We start from the raw sequence: 20,004 nt of genomic DNA on the forward strand, positions 1-20,004 counted from the left end.
ATCCCCCTCTTCAAACCTGTTCGCTGTGAGATAAAAACATAGCTGCACATATACTCAAAACATCACCCCATCACCACTCTTCTTTTACAGAAATCTTATCCCAACTCATACTTCCAGAGTGTCAAGGTCTGATCTCAATCACCTCATGGGAAAAGGTTCAAAAGCTGACAGTCTTCTCGTACCCTCCAGCTTCCCAAGGCGTTCCCGTTTCCCACGCAGAACCCTACTATAATTGCGACAGAGGTCTCACTTCGTGCTGCCATCTTACTTGGTCGCTATAACGGCTATTCGGTGACCTCAAATCTCCTCTGTCAATACTCTAATCTGCTGCTATTAAATTATCCTCATCAAGGGCAATGATCTGTTCCAGTTTCCTGTCTTTAGTCTTAGCCATTGAAAAAAGACTGTTGGCAGTTACTGGCTTAGGTCTCTGAACAGAGAGGCTCCAACTCCTGAAACAATTCCAGGATCGGCTAAGATGTTCTGCCTGAATGTAAAAACCCAATGCTGTATGTCATTTCTGCAAGTCTTCTCATAAAAAGCTTTTCATATATATGAAGGTATCAATTAAATTAACTATTTTTTTCAAAGCTAAATGAGGTCATTTAACTCACTTCATGGAATATGGAAAAAAGCAATAGTCAAGTGAGTTTATCATTCAATTCACTGAACATTTTCAGATAATGCAGGATAATGAATAAGCTAAGTCAGCAGAGCAAAACAAATTCTGTATTTGGTTTAAAATTCATTTTTTTTCTTTTTTCCTCCTACTGTACAGACAGGCACCATATAACATTGTGCAAGACTAAACTGAATGAATGAGTACACGATGCAACTTTTTGAAGAAAATGCTCCTACCTAATTACACCAAAATAGCAAAGAACACAATCTTTGCAGCCAATATGCCTGGGTTCAAATCCCAGTTCTGCCAAGGAACTAGCGTGACAAGTTCCATAACCTCTCTGTAACTCTGCTTCCTCATCTGTATAATGGGAAAAAGAACAGCAAGAGTCCTGAGCTCAAAGGGTGGCTACAACAATTAGCTGAGTTATTAATAGATGTAAAATGCTTAGAACAATGCCTGGCACATAATAATGTGACATAAATGTTAACTAATTATTATGATTAGAATTATAATATTATATTGCATTACCTAAGAACATACCTGTCAAGTTTGGAATAAGAGTACAGAATTTGATTCTGCTTCCTAACGCGTGCCTTGGACTATTACGCATACTGCTTCTTAACATCGTGAAATTAATTACTTTGGCCCTCAGATTTCCTAGTGGTAAAACAGGGTAACAAGTACCAATATGTACATATGTGTAGCATATGTATGAAGTTTATACCAACCATATCCTTCATGGGTTTCAATACTAAACTAAAATTAAATGTGTCTTAAAGTACCAAGAATGCAGAAGTTAGTCAATATTATGACTTTCTTCAGGAATCGATAAAGTTGTTTTCTATGTATCTTTTCATGTGAGTTTTTTACATGGTAACCTAACTCAATGTCTGGGACAAACACACATACACACGCTTCAATGAATGAATGAATGAAAATGGTGGCTGAGAAAAGTATAACTCAGGTAACAAGTTCAAAAGCAATTAAAACAGAAAAATGGAGAATTACCTATAAAACAGGAAGCGGATGCTTAATCTGAAGGATGCTCAGGGCAAGATCTATTTACTTCAAACCATTCATCTATGCAGCTAGAAAAGAACAAAACCAGAAAAGCTGAAACCCTTTTGAATTACTGATATCATGACAGCCATAATTCTTACTTCTTGACCTTAATATGTATTTACAGAAAAAAAAACATTTTAAATGAGCATATCTGGCATAAGTAAAATTATGATAAGTATCTGTTTATCACATTTGGTTTTGTTTTGCTTTTTTGTAATCTCTACACCCAACATGGGGCTTAAATTAAACTCATGACCCTAAGATCGAGTGCCATGCTCTTTGAACTGAGCCAGCCAGGCATCCCACATTTTGGTTATTCAAAGCAGTTAAGGGAATAACCTTTGTAAAATTATGCTATAAAATACTTTAAAGTTTAAACAGAACAACCATTACCAAAAGAGAACCTGAAGAACTATCAGTTTACCAGTATTCAAAATTGAGAGACAAATCTGGATAGGTATTTTTCTCTTCAAAATAATTCATTCATGCAATTATCAATCTGTTCGTGTACCTACCAGTATAATCAAAAACAGCTTTTAAATTCTAATTCTTGGCAGTACTGCATCTTTTAAAAGACTGTATTTCAATACTCAGATATAAATATAGCCTTTTATTTTAATTCTATCCCACTCTACAATACGTATACACACACAAATAAATACACTATCACCCAACTGCATTTATAAAGTATTTCGTGATTTTATTAGAAGTTAAATATTAGGGTGCATAGAATTATCCTCATTGTGGATCTGTCCTGTTCAATGCAGTAGCCACAAGCCACATCTGGCTATTTAAATTATGATTAAATAAAAGAAAAATGCAGTTCCTCGGTCACACTACCACACTGCAAGTGCTCAAAAGCCACACGTGTGGCTTTTGGCCATTCTACTAGACAGCACATTTTCATCACTGCAGAAACTTCTAGTTCACTGTGCTAAATGGCAAGGCCTTGGTAAGGTTAAGTAACTTGTCCAACAGCTAGGAAGTTACCCAAGCAGAATTCAAACTGCTCAACATTCTCATTGTTGACACATGTCAAATTTGTATATGCCACGATGTTAGAAGGCTTGGCTAATATGCTTACAGACAAAATTATTGTGTGTCATTCTCATATCCTGATAGGATAGTTTGGTGGGTAAAAATAATGGATGAAATTAAAAGGAAAAAAGTTTGAAATACTGTGAGAGTCACCAAAATGTGACACAGAGACACGAAGTATGCAAACGCTATTGGGAAAATAGTGCCAACAGGCTCGCTCTATGCAGGGGTGTGAGATACCTTAAATTTGTTTAAAAAGGAAAAGAAAAAAAGGGCTGCGTCTGTGAAACGCAATAAGATGAGGCACAATGAAACCAGGTATACCTACACCGTATGCTCCCACGGCCTGCTTCCACATATACTTTCACCTGTTTCCATTTGATGGCGCAAACACTAATGTGTTGAGAGATATTCTCTATGAACGAGCAAGAAGATCATCTCGTTACACTGTCATGTTCTTCCACTTACCAGCTGCAATGAGCTAACTGCATTACGGAAAGCTGCTGAAGGAGAAGCTGGTTTCAGATACCAGACCGACAATCTGTTGTTACGTGTACTGAAAAAAACAGTCTGAGGTCTAGTTTTCTTTTACTTTTTCACAGTATCGTGATGCCAAAAAGTTTTACATTTTAATACAGTTAAATTTATCAGCTTTTCTTTTAAGCTCTTATGGGGGGAGGTATCTTAGCCCTAAACATATTTCTTACCAAGAGGTCAAGAACATTTCTCTCCATTCTTTCTGACACTTTTAAAGATTTTGATATCCACAGGCACATGTTTAGTCAATTGGGAACCGATTCTTATTTCAACTATAAAATAAGGATTTGACTATTTTTCTACATCAATAACCAACTGACCTCAGTACCATTCCCTGACGTGTTCATTCTTTCTCTACTGCTGTAATATCACCTCTGCCAAATCAGTATTTTATTCATTTACTCAACAAATATTTACATAGTATCCACTATGTGCAAGCACTTTCTAAAATTTAACTCATTTTAAACCTCCTAACAACTCTATGCAGTTGGTACCATCGCCTCGTTTCATAGACTGAGGGAGGGAAAAACTAAGCACAACTTGACCAAGATCACACAATGAATTAGTGGAGGGGCTGGGATTTGAATCTTGGGAGGAAGGCTTAACTCCCAAGAACCCATGCTTTTAACCCCTAAGCTCTGCTGTCTCTCATATACGCAGAAGGGTTTATGGACTCTATTCCTATGCCCTTTCCACACTTAATAGTCTTATAATGTGTTTGTACAGGGCAAGTCCCCGCAGCATACTTCGTGAGTATGACTGTTATTGCCAAATGGACTCTTCGGTCCATGCATATTTTAGAATCCGCTTATAAAATTACATTAAAAACTAGCCGAGATTTGAATGGGACAGTATTAACTATATAATTTGGGGTTAAGTAACATCTTTATGACATGGAGTCTTCCTATCCCCAAGATGGTATACCTCAAATTTTAGATCTTCTATATCTTTCAGCGAAGTTTTAAAATCTTGAGTATCTTTTGTAGGATGTATTTTTTTTTAAAGATTTTATTTATTTGACAGAGAGAGAGACAGCCAGCGAGAGAGGGAACACAAGCAGGGGGAGTGGGAGAGGAAGAAGCAGGCTCTCAGCAGAAGAGGGAGCCCAATGAGGGGCTCAATGCGGGGCTCGATCCCAGGACCCTGGGACCACGCCCTGAGCTGAAGGCAGACACTTAAGGACTGAGCCACCCAGGGATCCCTGTAGGATGTATTTTTTTTTTTTAAAGATTTTATTTATTTATTTGACAGAGATAGAGACAGCCAGCGAGAGAGGGAACACAAGCAGGGGGAGTGGGAGAGGAAGAAGCAGGCTCATAGCAGAGGAGCCTGATGTGGGGCTCGATCCCATAACGCCGGGATCACGCCCTGAGCTAAAGGCAGACGCTTAACCGCTGTGCCACCCAGGCGCCCCTGTAGGATGTAGTCTTTTTTTTTTTTTTTTAAAGATTTTATTTATTTTGACAGAGAGAGACAGCCAGCGAGAGAGGGAACATAAGCAGGGGGAGTGGGAGAGGAAGAAGTAGGCTCCCAGCGGAGGAGCCCGATGTGGGACTCGATCCTGGAACACCAGGACCACGCCCTGAGCCGAAGGCAGCCGCCCAACGACTGCGCCACCCAGGCACCCCTGTAGGATGTATTCTTAACACAGCTTTCAGCTGTTGTAGGTTTTGTGGCTGCTACTGTTATTATTCTATTTTTTAAAAAGTTATGTTTTCTTTTTCTTACTGGGATATGAATGCAACAAACTTTCATGTTTAGCTCCTATCTGGCAACCCTAAGTTCTTAATCCTTTTTTTTTTTTTTTTTTTAAAGAAAGATCAACAGAGAGAGCACCCACATATGTGTGCAGAGGGGGAGGGATAGAGAGAGAGAATCTTAAGCAGGCTCCATCTCAGGGAGGCCTGTTCTCCTGACCCGGAGATCATGACCTGAGCCAAAATCAAGAGTTGGATGCTTAACTGACTGAGCCACCCAAGCGCCCCAGTTCTTACTAATTTTTTTCTAAAGATTTTATTTATTTATTTGAGAGAGACAGAGAAAGCGAGCAATCGAGTGAGCATGAGTAAGGGGAGGGGCAGAGGGAGAGCCCTATGAGTGGGGAGCCCAACACGGGGCCCTGAGATCATGACCTCAGCTGAAGTCAGACACCTAAGCAACTGAGCCACCCAGGCACCCCTCTTATTAATTTTAATAATTTACCTAATATCTATTCTTTGCCTTTGTTTTGAAATCATTAATTAGTAAGTATAAAGTTTTACTGAATGTTTTCTTACATTTATTGAGATGATATGGTCATTCCCCTTTGTTAATGTGGTATACTACACATGTAAATTTTCTAATCTTACAGTGCCTTTACATTCCTAGCATAAATCCAATTTCGTCAGGAGGCATTATTCAGATAAATACTGATGAATTGGTTTGCTAATATGTTTTTGGATTTTTTGCATTATGTTCATAAATAAGAGTGCCTTCTAATTTACTTTCCTATACTTGCCTTGTCTGGTTCTATTTATTTTTTTTTTTAAGATTTTATTTGACAGAGAGAGAGGGAGAGAACACAAGCAGGGAGAGCAGCAGGCAGAGGGAGAAGCAGACTCCCTGCTGAACAGGGAGCCGGATGTGGAACTCGATCCCAGGACCCTGGGATCATGACCTGGGCCAAAGGCAGACGCTTAACCAACTGAGCCGCCAGGTGTCCCACCTTGTCTGATTTTAGTATCAAGTTTATACTACTTTCATAAATTAAGTGGCAGAACCTAGTCTTTTCCTACCATTTGGGGTGTTCACACTTGTTAACATGGTGGTCTTTGGATGTCTGGTAGAACCTGCTGTCAAACCCTCCTAGTGGCCTGTTTTTAGGGTTTTGGGTCTTGTTTTAATTTTTAGTATTTGTTGTTTTTCAAGGTTTGTCTTAGTAACTACTTAGAATAGTTATTAGTCAACTCAAGTTTTCTATTTCTTTTTGAATCATTTTGGTAATTACTACTATCATAATATATAATTAATAATATTTATATATTCTATAAAATAATGTATAATGAATTAGAAACATAATATTCTTGAGGAAATTGCCTATTTTGTTTATATTTTTAAATCAAAGAGTAAAATTTTTCACAAAATTTTCCAATTATTTTTAATTTCTACTGTGTCTGAAGTTATGTGTCATTCCTATACTGTTCATTTTTTACTTCTAGAGACAATCCTGACAGAGGCCTATCTATTTTATTCATCTTTAAAGAAACAATTTTTGGCTTTGTTGGTCTGTACTCTATTGTGTGTAATTTTTTTATTTCATTATTTTCTTCGCTCACCTTTATTATTTTTTGCTTTATTTTATGTTTATTCATTTTTCTAATTTATTAAGGAAGAACTTGTTTAAGTTTTAAGAAGACTTTCTTTCCACTCTAACATAAGCCTTCCAAGGATCACCCTAGAAAATGTCAAAAGGGTTTTTCATTATTATTCAGTCTGAGTATTTCTAAGCTCCATTCCGATTTCTTCTTTTTGGGGGGTGGGGAGAGAATCCTAAGAAGGCTCCACTCCCACTGCGGAGCCCAACAGGGAGCTTTATCTCTGGACCCTGAGATCATGACCTGAACTGAAATCAAGAGTCAGAAACTAAGCCAACGGAGCCACCCAGATACCCCTCCATTATATTTCTTCTTTAATCTACAAATTACTTAGAAGTATGTGTGAAGATTATTCATCTTTTATTACTGACATATAACTGGCCAGAGAACAGCTAGCTTTCTGTATGGCACCAATGTTTTGTAGTTTGCGGAAACTTGCCTTATGGCCAGTACACCATCAACTTCTGTATACTTCACGTGTGCTTGAAAAGAAAATGTACTAATTGCCAGGTGCAGATACACATACATCCATTAGACAAACCTGTTAACTGTATTGCTTTATTGTTCTAGGTCTTGACTCACGTTGTGTTTATCTGCTTGACTTAATGAGAACTATGTTGAAATTTTCCATTATCATGACATTTCTGTCCATTTTTTCTGACAGTTCTATAAATACTTTACCTTGAGACTATGTTCTTAGGTTCACCAAAAACTGAATTTTATATACCTTTATCATATCGTACTAGTAATGTTTTTGTTAAAATTTATTTTGTCCGATATTAATTTAGCTTTTTCAGTTTGCTCGTTAATATTGACCCGGACATAATTTTCTATTCCTTCACTTTCACATTTTTCTATGTTCTTATGTTTAAGTGTGCTGCTTGGCGACATCATATCCCAATCTTTCAGTCTGCTTTCAACTGATGAGGTTTATTTAGATTTATTAAAATTACTGATACTGAGTTTTGCCTCCTTATTTTGTATTATTTATAGTGTTCTCTATGCTTTTCCCCACCCCCGCCTTTAAATAAAATTCTACCTTCTTCCTTTTATGGGTCTGAAATTTTATAGTTTTCTATTTTTTTCTGTTTACCATAAATAATTTTTTTACCTAAAAATTTTCCTGTGTTGCTCTGAAGCCAAGAATACTTACGGGACTCTAGATGGGTGTTGGAGCCAAACGGAGGGGGCTAAAATCTCAGCCCTTCCATTTACTAGCCATGTGACCATGGGAGAGATCTCCTGTGGTCCCTTGGCTTATTCTCTCAATTATAAAATGAGGTTGTTACAAGGTTTACATGAGATAACCTAGCTAAGCTGGTATGGACAATACCTGGGTAACAGAAGATGTTTAACACATGGTAGATTTTTGGATACAAACAGATTTGGGCTTAAATCTTAGTTCTAGCAGGTAAAAAGGCTGTTATTTTTTTAAGAAACGGAGGGGGGGAGGAGCTTCAATTAGGAAGAAAACTTTTCAGCCCTAAGGACAATGTTTCAAATTTTGAGAACCATCTCTTGCTCTACTATCTACTTGGTTACATAAAAAGAAACTTACCCTTTATGATATATGCATAGACAAGGCAGTCGTGCTATAGTATCTCCCTGCTGCAATTCTTCAAGGCATATTGCACATTCCCCAGCGTCTTTACTCAGTACATCCTCTGAGGAAAGAGAAAATGAATTCAGGACGGTAAAACTGAAAGAAGAATTATGGGAACACAATTTATAGAGAGTGGTGACTGGCATATTTTGTAAGAAATACATACAACTCAGCACCTGTATTTGATATACTACTCATGAGTCAGTGAATAATATTTACCTTTACTTATAGACAGTATCTTATTTCCATTTACATTTCTTGAGGCATTACAGTAAGAACAGTGCAGAATCCTCTGACTTGCAAAGGATTTTGCCATAAAACTTCATCAGCAAGTCAGTTATTTGCAATTTGGAATTCATTTTCCTTCTCTTACTAATCAATATTAACTTGATGCCCAAGATAGTTCAAATAAAAAACTTAGAGTGTAATGTAGCTGAAAAGACATGAAAATACTATTATGGTTTTAAAAAATTCTAAAATAACAAAATTGGTAAGTCAAAGAAATCACCCTGAATACGGGGCTTCTTAAAAAGGTCTGCTTAACTCAAGAAAATCCGAAGTTGGATTAAAGTTTTGTGTAGATTCTGAAAGGGACTTTGGGAACTTGAGGATTTCAGACGTGCAACAATTCTTCTTAATCCTTTTCCAGAACAATGCCCGGCCGACACCAGGCAGCAATTAAACTGGCTTCCAGAGGGCCCTGCAGAGTGTTTAAAATACTGCTACTTTAAAACCCTTTACAAAGAGAAAATTCCTTTAGATGGAAAGAAAAGATTCCTTCAAATTGATGTTTCTATACTGAAAATTTAAATATTTTATTAATGTTAAAGCTTAATTTTTAAAAGGATCTTGCCTAAAACAGAGTATGTTAGCCAGATAAAATGACGAAGAACTAAAACATGCCACTGTTAGGGAGTATGGAGAAACTGCCAAATGTATGAGAATGTATACTCAGTAAGTGTACAGAATGGAAAACTAAAGCAGGAACACATAATACGAATTTATGCCACCAATAACTAAATTACTGTCTGTAGAAATAAAAATCAAATAGGCTGAAGAGAAAAGACTATACCAATCTCTATCTAAATGCTGAAAGACAGTGCAAGGTAGGGAAGTTCCTAAAATTATTTGCCTGGTCCCACACCTCTTATAAAAACCAACGAATTTAATTGTGCACATATCTGTAATCGTTCCTTGTAGAAAAATTCATTCTCTAAGAAGTAGTTCGCCCTTCAATTATTCATTTTGAGACAGCACATTAAGAGGAAACACAGACTCTACTGGGTCTATACCAGCAGACAGATGATCTATCCCCAAGGCTGGAGGGGGTAACAGGGCAACCTCTGCGGAAAAAGGCCTTGGCAAGAAAAGTTCATGTATTCAGAATCTAGGGAATATGGTTGAGATGATTTTAGCTAACTACCAGGTAGTTCACGAGCTGATATATCACAGAGACTTGACTAGGATAAGTAAAGCTGGGTAAATGGAAAATGCTCTCATTAGCACCCCCCTCCCAGTGCCTTATCCCCATTTTCCTCTTCTTCACCTTGGAGGTCCCACCCACTACCTTCACTACACCCGCTCCAACCCTAACCCCAAGTCTCTCCTTCCTTCTCTTGCTCTCCATTTTTTCCTTTTTGTTCTGGATAGCTTCCCACAGGTGGGAAACCAGTTTAATGTAAAACAAACAAACAAACAAAAACCTCATCAGTCACTTGGTATACTGGAACCCACAAAAGGAGGCCACTCCAGCGGCCCCACCCATGTCACAAATCTAAACCTAAATCATCCTGCACTTACGGAAAACACCTCACTATCAAGGCAACCTAACACCAGTCACAATCCTCCAACTTGGCTTTAGCTAGCTTATGTTACCCTAGAAAACAGGACCTTCTAGCCAATCCTGCCCTGTTTCAGGCTGCCTCTTCTAACATTATATAAAAGCCACTCTTGAGAAAATACCTTCAGAAGTGCCCTTCAGGCACTGGACTCCCTCAATCTGTGGATTATTTCCCCTTGAATAAAGTACATCAAACCCGTTACTGAAGTGTTTTAGTTTTGCCATTTGACAGTAGGATGATGGCAGTGAGAGGACGTGAAGGAGACACTGAAAGATCTTAGTAAAGGTCTGTAACTTCAAATAATATGGTATATTCTCACGGCATTGATTTCTTTCACCGCAAAGACATATCACATCGTAGCAATGAGTCTGAGTTCTATGACAAACTTCAAAAAACTCAACAATCACTTTTTACCAAGCCTAACACATCAATGATTATAACATGTACCATTAGTTTACACATAAGTAAAACAAAAAGATCCCACATTAAAATGACACAAATCAACTTGAAGATGCATCCCATTTTCCAGAGCTGTTAAAGTACGAAAAGGAAGTGTATCTTAGAATTGGTGAAATATGATATGACATTTTCTACCTTTTGAAATACATTAATAATGCATCTAGATGTAAGTCAAAATGAACCATATAATCTCCATTATCTTATATTAAGAAAATGAGATGGGCCAGCTTTTAAAAAATAAAGAAAAAGCATTGCCATATTTTTGCCATATACTACTATGTAACAGACTGTTAGCACCAAATGAAAAGAACTAGAAATCATTAGGTATAAGCTTCTGAATGCATTGTTCACAGAAAAATAAGTGGCTTAATACTTTTATGGTAACCTATGACTAGGTCTCAATTCTTTATTACAATAGGTTTTAAAAATCTTTGAGCTGGGAAAATTTTAGTATCTTGAAGGCCTTGGTTTTATCCTGTTCTTAAGTAAATGTATTTATGGTACAACAAAGACAAATATAATCTGCATATAATTAGCATAATGATCTTTATTTTAAGAATATAATGTTATGCTTTGCAGGTACTAAGTTAAAAAAATCATTTTAGTTTAATCTAAAATGCCGTATTAAAGTCGGCCATTTAATCATAAGCTCCCGAAGCCCTAGTAGTGAAAAATAATCAGAACTATATATTCTATAACTATATATAGAATTATATATATTATTATATATAATATATATATAATCTACAACTATATATATATGTTAAGAAAGGTACACCTATATACAAGAACATCCCAAGCAAATGTCACTGCAGAAGTAGCCTCTATTCACTGTAAATAGTTTCTAGTGAAAGGATCTCTGCTTGGAAAACTAAAAGGTAATGTTAACATATTATAGCCACTATTCAACTGCATTTTGATAAGAAACACTGAGTCAAAAGGCAGTTCATTCAGCGCAAAACCCCAGTTACTATCTGAAATAGCAAATGCCTGATTTCAAATGTGAAAATTCACTATGCAACACACTTCATTTTTGCCTACGTGGGGGTTTGCTAGGATATTTCCCACTCCCATCCCATTATGACACTGTCCTTCCATTCAAAGGAAAGTTTCGAGCCTGGTAATCGGAAACATTCAGAGTTAAATATGGTTGGGAAAAACCACTAAATCCAGGATACCGAAGCATCTTCAAGACAGCTGGGGAAAAAATGTGAAAAATCTTTAGCCAAGCAATTGAAAACAGTCACAAAGATACTACTATAAGCAATACGGAGTCAACATTTTAGGACTGCAATACATCAACGGCAGACTACTAATAGCCAAAATTGTTATTAGAGAAGCAGAGGAAGGAACACTAAGAGATTTATTTAGCTTCCATAGTCAGCTAGTCTGGCTGGATTCCTGCTCTCCACAAGCACTTACAAACGGAGAGGCACTAAAGATGGTGAATAGGAAACTCAACCTTTATTGCTTTTTCAAGTGTTGCTGATGTCCTACCTAACAGTCGGAACACTAAAAGTTAAATCAGTGTACTGTTTATCAGCCTCATTTTTTGTCTTATTCATATGGCGTATGCATTAATTTAGATGTACTGATACAAGAAAAGAAGAATTAAACCTGGAAGGGAGCAATGATTTCTAACCAGAGGTGGGCACCAGAATCACCTGGGTAGGCATTCTGTCTCAATACAGAAGACAATAAATTACATGTATGTGGGCTCCATCCCTAGAGATTCTGGGATATACGCCTGCCTCAGAAACACAACTGCTATCAAACAGCATGTTGAAGTAGAGCGTAGGATTTAAAACTGAAAACTTAATAGGAATTTCCACGCTTTCAGTTAGCTATTCAACCTCCGAAATGTTGGTCAACTTTGAGTTTTCTTTTACTCTGCTTTAATATTAGTATAATAAAGATACTCAAAATATTACAGAGACGAAATTTTAAAGAATGATGTGAAAAAACCTTTGTAAGTTATCAAGACATTATACAAAATACTTGTTTTTATTACCACTGTTATCAGAAAGTACTTTTCAGACTTCTTCAAAAACAAAGTTGGTCATTTTTCTATCTCTTTTTCTCCTTATCCTGGTATTCTAGTTGTTTCAACTTCACACGATGTCATACATAATCCCATGGCCACCAGAAACTTCTACAGGATACTCTTGACCTAACCATTCCTAGAGACCTATTATAGTTTCCAGGGTGGGAACAAGTCCATGAAACAACATCGCCTAATTTTTAAACGTTTTGGCTTTATTCTATATTTAAAAGTACTATAAATGTCCCTTCTGTTATAAATTTTTACATACAGTTAGTGTTATTTATTAATCCTCTGAGGTAACTAATGCTACCTCTTTGTTACAGAAAGGAAACTGAGGCTCAAAGAAGTAACTTACCAGAAATTACTAACTTAAGTTCTGGGGTGAGGATTCAAATTTAGGCTAAGTCGTTGGCCTGTTTACTACATGAATTTTGCTACAAGAAACAATTTCACTTTAAAATAGCATAAATAGTGAAGCAAATGAACTGTTTCAGGCAACTTTAAGTATGAAATAAATATTCAAGATGGAGATGGCTACTTATTAGAGCAAGTATGCTCGAGACTGATCAAATGCTTTATCTTCTGGAGTTATCAAGCTGCTGCCAAAACTAGTATCAGAAATGAGCTTACACTTTACTGCTTACTTCCTTCTATCGGACAGGGAAATAGCCCTGTCCAATTAGAACTTTCTAAGATGACAGAAACAGTCTTTTTATCTGTGCTGCCTGAATTGGTAGCTACTAGCCACATATGGCCTGAAAATAGCACTTGAAATGTGGTCAGTGCAACTGAGAAACTGAATTTTAAATCTTCTTTCATTTTAGTAAAATACAAAAACCTGAAAATATATAAGGAACATACATTTATAAACTAATTAAAAACTTCTGTAGATTGCTATTTCAACGTATAGCCTCAAGCTCTTAATTTGCATTGCCCAAAAGAATTACTTAAAATTCAAGCAGCCAAATATGCAAAATTAAAATATTTAGCAAGTACAAGCACATATTCATATAGTTATTGCAGATCAAGACATGAAAAAAAGCAGACAGCCAAAAAAAAAAAAAAAAATCCTTTTGAAAAGAAAGAGAGTAAGACCAAATTTGTTAGAGGCAGCCAAGAAAACTCCATGCGAAAATTTCATAATCATCACAACTTTATTTTCAGATCAAGCATCCAAACAGATATATGATCTTTTCAGCAAAATACAATGCCAAGCACTACTATGGATCAGGCATGTTACCTGAAAACTTATTTTTTGTTCTTGAACCCTCAATGATAGCAGTAGAAAACAAAAGCAGCTGAAATGTGAAATAATCCCTAGAAAAATCAAGAATTAAAAAAATTCATAACATTAGTAAGAAGCAGTTACTCAAAGAATGAAAAATAGGGGCTCACAGGGCTTATTAATAAATACTTTCAGAAATAAATATATCTCTAACGGACTTAAAAGACAAAGTTAACATCAGATTATAGATCCATGAGCTGTTACTGTACTTAAATATCATAAGGGGAACTAGAAATTATACTTAACAGAGAGAAATTGCCATTTTCACTATAAGACAAATATATCAATAAAAACATGGGAATGACCTTTATTCAAGTGTCTAAAACTCAAAGTTCATGGTCAACCTCTGCTTTTATCCTTTTTAGACACTCTGGTTCAACTAGGAATTACTCTGCCTCGATGCTACTGACAAGTACTGCACCAATGCTTTCTTTAAATATAACTGAGAAGTGACTAAACGCATAGCCACTTTTCATCTGCATTGTTAGAAACAATTTAATACTAAGACTAATTCTTTAAAAGTGGATAGATCTCGTGACTCTTCTGGTGACTTTTAAGGGAAAATGTGTATTCTTGGGAATATTTTTGGAAATACAGATATCTGGCACCTTCTCCAAGAAAATGAAAATGTTAAGTGGAATAAAATGGAACCCAAACTAGAAACTCTAAAAGGCAAAATATACAAAAGGAACACAAACTCAATAGATTTAGCTTTCTTGGGCCTTTTGTTCCTAACTTACTTTAAAAGGCTAGCTAGGGTTGAGTATTATATAAAATCAGGTATATAACAAGCTGCCAAACGTCATACAAGTCACCTAAGAAATTATTGCATTACTAAATTATTCCCCAATCTTCAAATCAAGGTAACTTTCCTATGCCCCCTTATCACGAATCAACAATAAACCAAAATTCACAACCAATACACTGATTTGTTAAACTCTAAACAAGTTTTCTCAAACTGTCCACATTAAAAAGTATAGGAATATTCTGAAACTGAACATACACAAAAATAGAAAATACAGACTTTGACCTAAACTTAAATTTGGTCCGCCTTTGTTCTGAATCACTGCAGAGAGAAAACACCAGTCCTAAAAATACAAAAAAGCTGATTTTCAAGCTTAATTTATTATTATGTACTTTTAAAATTCAGTTGATGCGTTAAATTATAATGTAGGCTATTACTGGCAATACAGAGGGTCAAGCAACCTGGGAATACGATATAGCAAAAAAATAATAATAATAATAATAAGTGTTACTTATACACAGTTCTAGGTTCAAATTCCAACTCTTCAACTTACTTCGGAATACAATGAGAATAACAATACCTCCATCACGGGGGAGCGGTAAGAGTGAGGTCAGACCTGTGAAATGTCTAGCACTGCAGCTGGCAAGGAGCAGGCATGTTCTGAAGATTAGCTATGTCATCACTGGCAAGAAAGGACTCTTCCTCTGAGTTTGTTCTCTCTGATCGAAAGAAATGATGAAACTGCTCCACCTGTCTCTTAAGATTGTTGCGAAGATCTAATGAGATAGTACAAACAGGAGAAGGCAGCTTCACGGAGAAAAAAAGAGAACAGGCTTGGACTTTGGACAATGTGCAAACCTCTTGGAGCCTCGCTTTTCTTCAACTAAACTGCAGGTCATAATACCTGTATCTCATGTGGTCTTTAATATTGACAATTAAAAACAAAAGAGCTAATAAATGTGAAAACACTTAAAAGGTTTGAACTAAATATCAGCTGAATAGAAACGAAATTTTACTACAGCATTATTGAAGTAAACTGAAAAATGTCAACTCAAATGGTATTACAGCATGCAAAAATACATATTAAGCCAGAATTATCAGATCTATGGAACCAGGACTCTATCGTTTTGTCAGAACGAATTTGAGGAGTACGGCAATGTGTACGTCTCCTGCCCTTGTTGACTGAAGCAGAGCACGACGTCTTTCCGCTTTCTCCTGAGGCTGTAAGATAATTAGGAGGCTAATAAACATCACACAAGGGGCACAAACTCAAATGCCTGGAGGAGGAGAGCCAGAAAACATCCGAGGAGCGGCTCATCTTTTTAACCATTTTGTAAGAAGAAGAACAGCACAGTCGTGACAATGAATGCCAACTGAATCCAGCCTCAGTTTCAAGGGTGAAGAGGTCACTGCCACCAACTGATGCGCACCGTCCTATCTAAAGGGGCACTTGCTACTATAGCAGAAAGCCAGGGAGGAATGAGGGCCCGGTGTGGCCACAGAGTATATATTTAAAGCAGCTGCAAATTTAGATTTTTAGGTAAAATTTCTCATTTTTCAAAATACTGATTTTTAAAAACCCATTTTGATCCTATGTAAGCCAAATAAGAGAATGTAGTCAGATGTAGTCGATACTCTGCAATCTCTGTAATAAAGACAGTAAATTCCAGGAGGGCAGGCAACCTTGTATGCTCTGCTTCCTCCAGCACGTAGCATAGTGTTTTGCACACAGTAAGTACCTGATAAATATTTTTTGAACAGCTAATGAAGCAAAAGATCTCAGGAGACCGGAGAAAACACCAAGTGACAAAGAAACAGCCAATGAACAGAGAAAATGCCCCAAAGCCGGGGTGGTTGCTTCAGTGACATGGGCACTTCGCAGTGTGATGACTCAGATGAGCTCAGACCTATTTTTTATTAAGTGTACTGACTTCTTAATCCACGAGGTTATCAGCCAATCAGCCAGAAAGCACTGGACATCTACTGAGTTGGCCAACAAATACACAGGTTGATTAGTATGTAAAGTATTTAAAGTATGAATGCACAGGAAAGCAATTTAAAATGTCCAGTCCTGAAATGATAAAGCAAAGTGTGAACCAGTAGCTCTGACAGTAACAGACATGAAGCAATGACAACGGAGACTTCTTTCTCAATCCCCTTTCACCCTGCTACTAAATTGCTAGAATAATGGTGACTAATTGCTGGATCCTGGGGAATCTAAATCTAGAGTCATCTGAACCTCACATAATGAAAGCATATGAAAATCGAGGAAGAACAAGTATGAAAAGCATTTTTAACAAATCTAAGGACAGGGAAAAGACACTGATTTGTAAGGTTTATTTCTTTTCAATGGGCCTGCTCAAAGTCTACCAATCCTGCTTTGACATTGAGAAACCAAAAAAAGCCACCAAACTGGGCTGAGGACAGAACTCTCCCTGCACCCAAGAAGAGGGAAACTTCTTTTCTAACACCTTCAAACAAACGGGTTAGTGTGTGCCAAGTTAATGATCACCAGGCTCTTCTTCTATCAGAGAAAGAAATAACACTATGATCTACATGTGTTTCAAGAGGTCCTACAACTGTTGACATTACATAACAGAGAAAGGTCATGAGCTATCTAAGTACACACAGCAATGTGAACGAAGGGGAACCAAGCTGAAAAACTGAAATGGATGCCTACTGTAGTGTCAGAAAGAATGGATGGAAGGAATGAAGCCAGGAAGGGATGGAGGGATGAGGAAGGGGCAACAACTTTATAAAGAAGTTCCTAGAACCACAACCCGTAATTTTTTAATTTAATATTTCAGAGAAAGGGAAAAAGAAAGGTCACTGCAGAAAAATAAATTAGTAATCTAGAAAAATATCATGTAACTCCAGAAAACAAAACAAAACAAAAAACAAACAAAAAAAACACCCCAAAAATCATGAATGAAAACCTAAGACACAGAGGACAAATCCAGCTCTAACACTGAAATTATAGAAATTACAGAAAGAGAAAAAGGAACACAGAAAGAAATACTAACCAAAGAAATACTAAAAGAAAATAATCCTTGAGCTGAATGAAGACTTAAGTTTTAAATGAAAGGGCTCATGAAGCTTTAAGCAGGATTAGAGATGGGAGTAGGGTGGAAAACACTAAAACAGACGCATCCTGGGAAAAAAATAGAATTTCCAACCTTCAAAGCACAAAATCAACCTGTACACTCCCAAATGTAAAGAACACGTAACTAGTAATGAAAAATAATGAGACCTAGCCAGACTTCTCATCTGTAATACTGGTAGAAGAGAGTAGAACAATTTTACAGACTTTAAAAAAAAAAACCACCACCAAGAATCTGAAATAACAATATCCTGCATTCAGCAAATATAGAATATCCTGTATTCCATATGAAGGCAGACCAAAAATACTTGGGCATGCAACAGCTCATTAAGTATATAATCCATGAAAGGCTGTCTAAGGAAATTATTCATGGAAATGCTTCTAACAAAAAAAAAAAAAATTAGAAGAACAAAAATCTCAATAAACAGAAAAATTAAGAGTACAAAAAACCGCAGTAAGCAATTAAACATGTGTAAGTGAAATGTAGATAATACTGTCACTGAAACTGTTACATAACCATAGGTTTTTTTTAAATGAAAACAGTATTTCACCACTGCAAACTTAATGATGTAGAATGTAAACTCTGTTTTGTAACATCCAGGAGTTGCAGATAGTACAGGAGGAGGTGGGAGAAACAGCACAAAGAAAATCCTTAATTTTGATAGAATATGACAGAAAAATATTAAAGTAGGTAACCAATACAGGAATAGCAAGATGCATAGTAAACGTTGTGGATTAACTTACAGGGAAGGGAAAACAACTTTCAAAGAAGCTGGACAAGAACAAAGTAAAATAAATACTACAAAATAAGTGACAGAACACCACCAAATTTGTCAACTTTAATATAAAACATGTGCACTGAATAGTGTAACAGAACATTATATATCTACTATTCAGTCTCAACAAATCAACTTATTTGCCATGAATTCAAACAAATAAACCAACAAACAAGTTAGGGAAACACAGGGAAGCAACTATCCTAGAGCACATGCAGATACAACAGCTCAGGAGTGAAGATGAAAAAGAGAAGGAGAAACAATTTACAAGATGAAGGTGGATCTGGAAGCGTAAGAAAAGAGCAGACAGTCCTGGAATCACAGGGACAAAAGGAGTCAGAAACAAGAAAAATAAACTGGACACGAAGAAGGTGTTAACAACAAAGAAAAAAAATGGTATCTACTGAAAACAAAAGAGATCCAATGGCATATACAGAGCCAAAGATAAAATTCAAGGGGCACCTGGTTGGCTCAGTTGGAAGAGCATTCGACTCTTGATCTCGGGGTCACGAGTTTAAGCCCCATGTTGGGTACAGAGACTACTTGAACAAAATAAAATTCAAGAAAATATTATAGAAATGAAAATATCACTAGAGCTGCATTATTTGAAGGGGACACCGAGTCCTAGGAAAAAACTAGCCATGAAAACCCAAATCTATTTTAAAAATATCCTACTGGTGTCAGACTTCTTCATAGTAGCATTTTAACACTACAAGACTGGAAGAATGTAAAAAATACCCTCCAGGAAAGAAAGTGTAACCCACAGATTTCACACCTAAACAAGAAGTCCACAAAACTACTTCTCAGGAGCCCTTCTCAAAGGATTTACACGAGGATGAACTTCAGCTAATCATGAGATGCCTAGAAAAACCAAAGCAAAAGGACCAGCAGAGAGAACTGAATCTTAACTGTAAGATCAAAATAAATGTGGGAATTACAATTATATAATATATAAATTGAATACCTAAATAGAAGCAAAAGAGCTAATTATTATCTTTAATAACTGGGTGTCAAAAAGTATCATTTAAAGCTGACGAAGCAAATAACACAGGTATAAATATATTTAATACTGTTAAAAATAAACAAAAGATAATGTAATAGCCAAAATCAAGATATAGAAGAAGGAAAGGAATTGGGGCGCCTGGGTGGCTCAGTTGTTTGACTACAGCTCAGCTCCTGGGACAGTGCCCCACATGGGGCTCCCCGCTCAGTGGGGAGTCTGTTTCTCTCTCTCCTTGTGCCCCTCCCCCTACTCATTCTAATAAATAAATAAAATCTTAAAAAAAAAAAAAGGGAAGGAAGAAATCTTACCATTTCATTCATCATTTCATATTTCATCATTGCTCACAGAAATTAATAGTGTGTAAAAATATGAGCATCAAGGTTATTATACAGTTATAGTTACACTTACGAAATTAATCTCTAAAAAAAGAAATACAGTTCTCCCTAACTAAAAGAAGAAATAGGGAGCAAAGAAAAACTGGCTACTTGGTGAAATGTTTTTAAAAAGCTATAAAAACAGGAAGTATAATATAA

At 36.4% G+C, this 20,004-nt stretch overlaps 1 protein-coding gene across 1 annotated transcript in view; it reads right to left on the reverse strand.

Moving 5' to 3' along the window:
• ZNRF2 (zinc and ring finger 2) overlaps window positions 1-20,004 on the reverse strand; it is a 110,944-nt gene that overhangs the window by 25,115 nt on the left and 65,825 nt on the right. The window contains exons 3-4 of the mRNA XM_045792942.2: window positions 8,174-8,279; window positions 1,634-1,713 (exon numbers count right to left, since the gene is read on the reverse strand). Of these exons, the coding sequence (XP_045648898.2) occupies window positions 1,656-1,713; window positions 8,174-8,279 (164 nt within the window). The 3' untranslated portion in view covers window positions 1,634-1,655. The remainder of the gene's footprint in view (window positions 1-1,633; window positions 1,714-8,173; window positions 8,280-20,004) is intronic.

Source organism: Ursus americanus, chromosome 3, assembly GCF_024610735.1.
Source record: "Ursus americanus isolate L20-20 chromosome 3, mUrsAme1.1.p, whole genome shotgun sequence".
Classification (NCBI taxonomy): Eukaryota; Metazoa; Chordata; class Mammalia; order Carnivora; family Ursidae; genus Ursus; species Ursus americanus.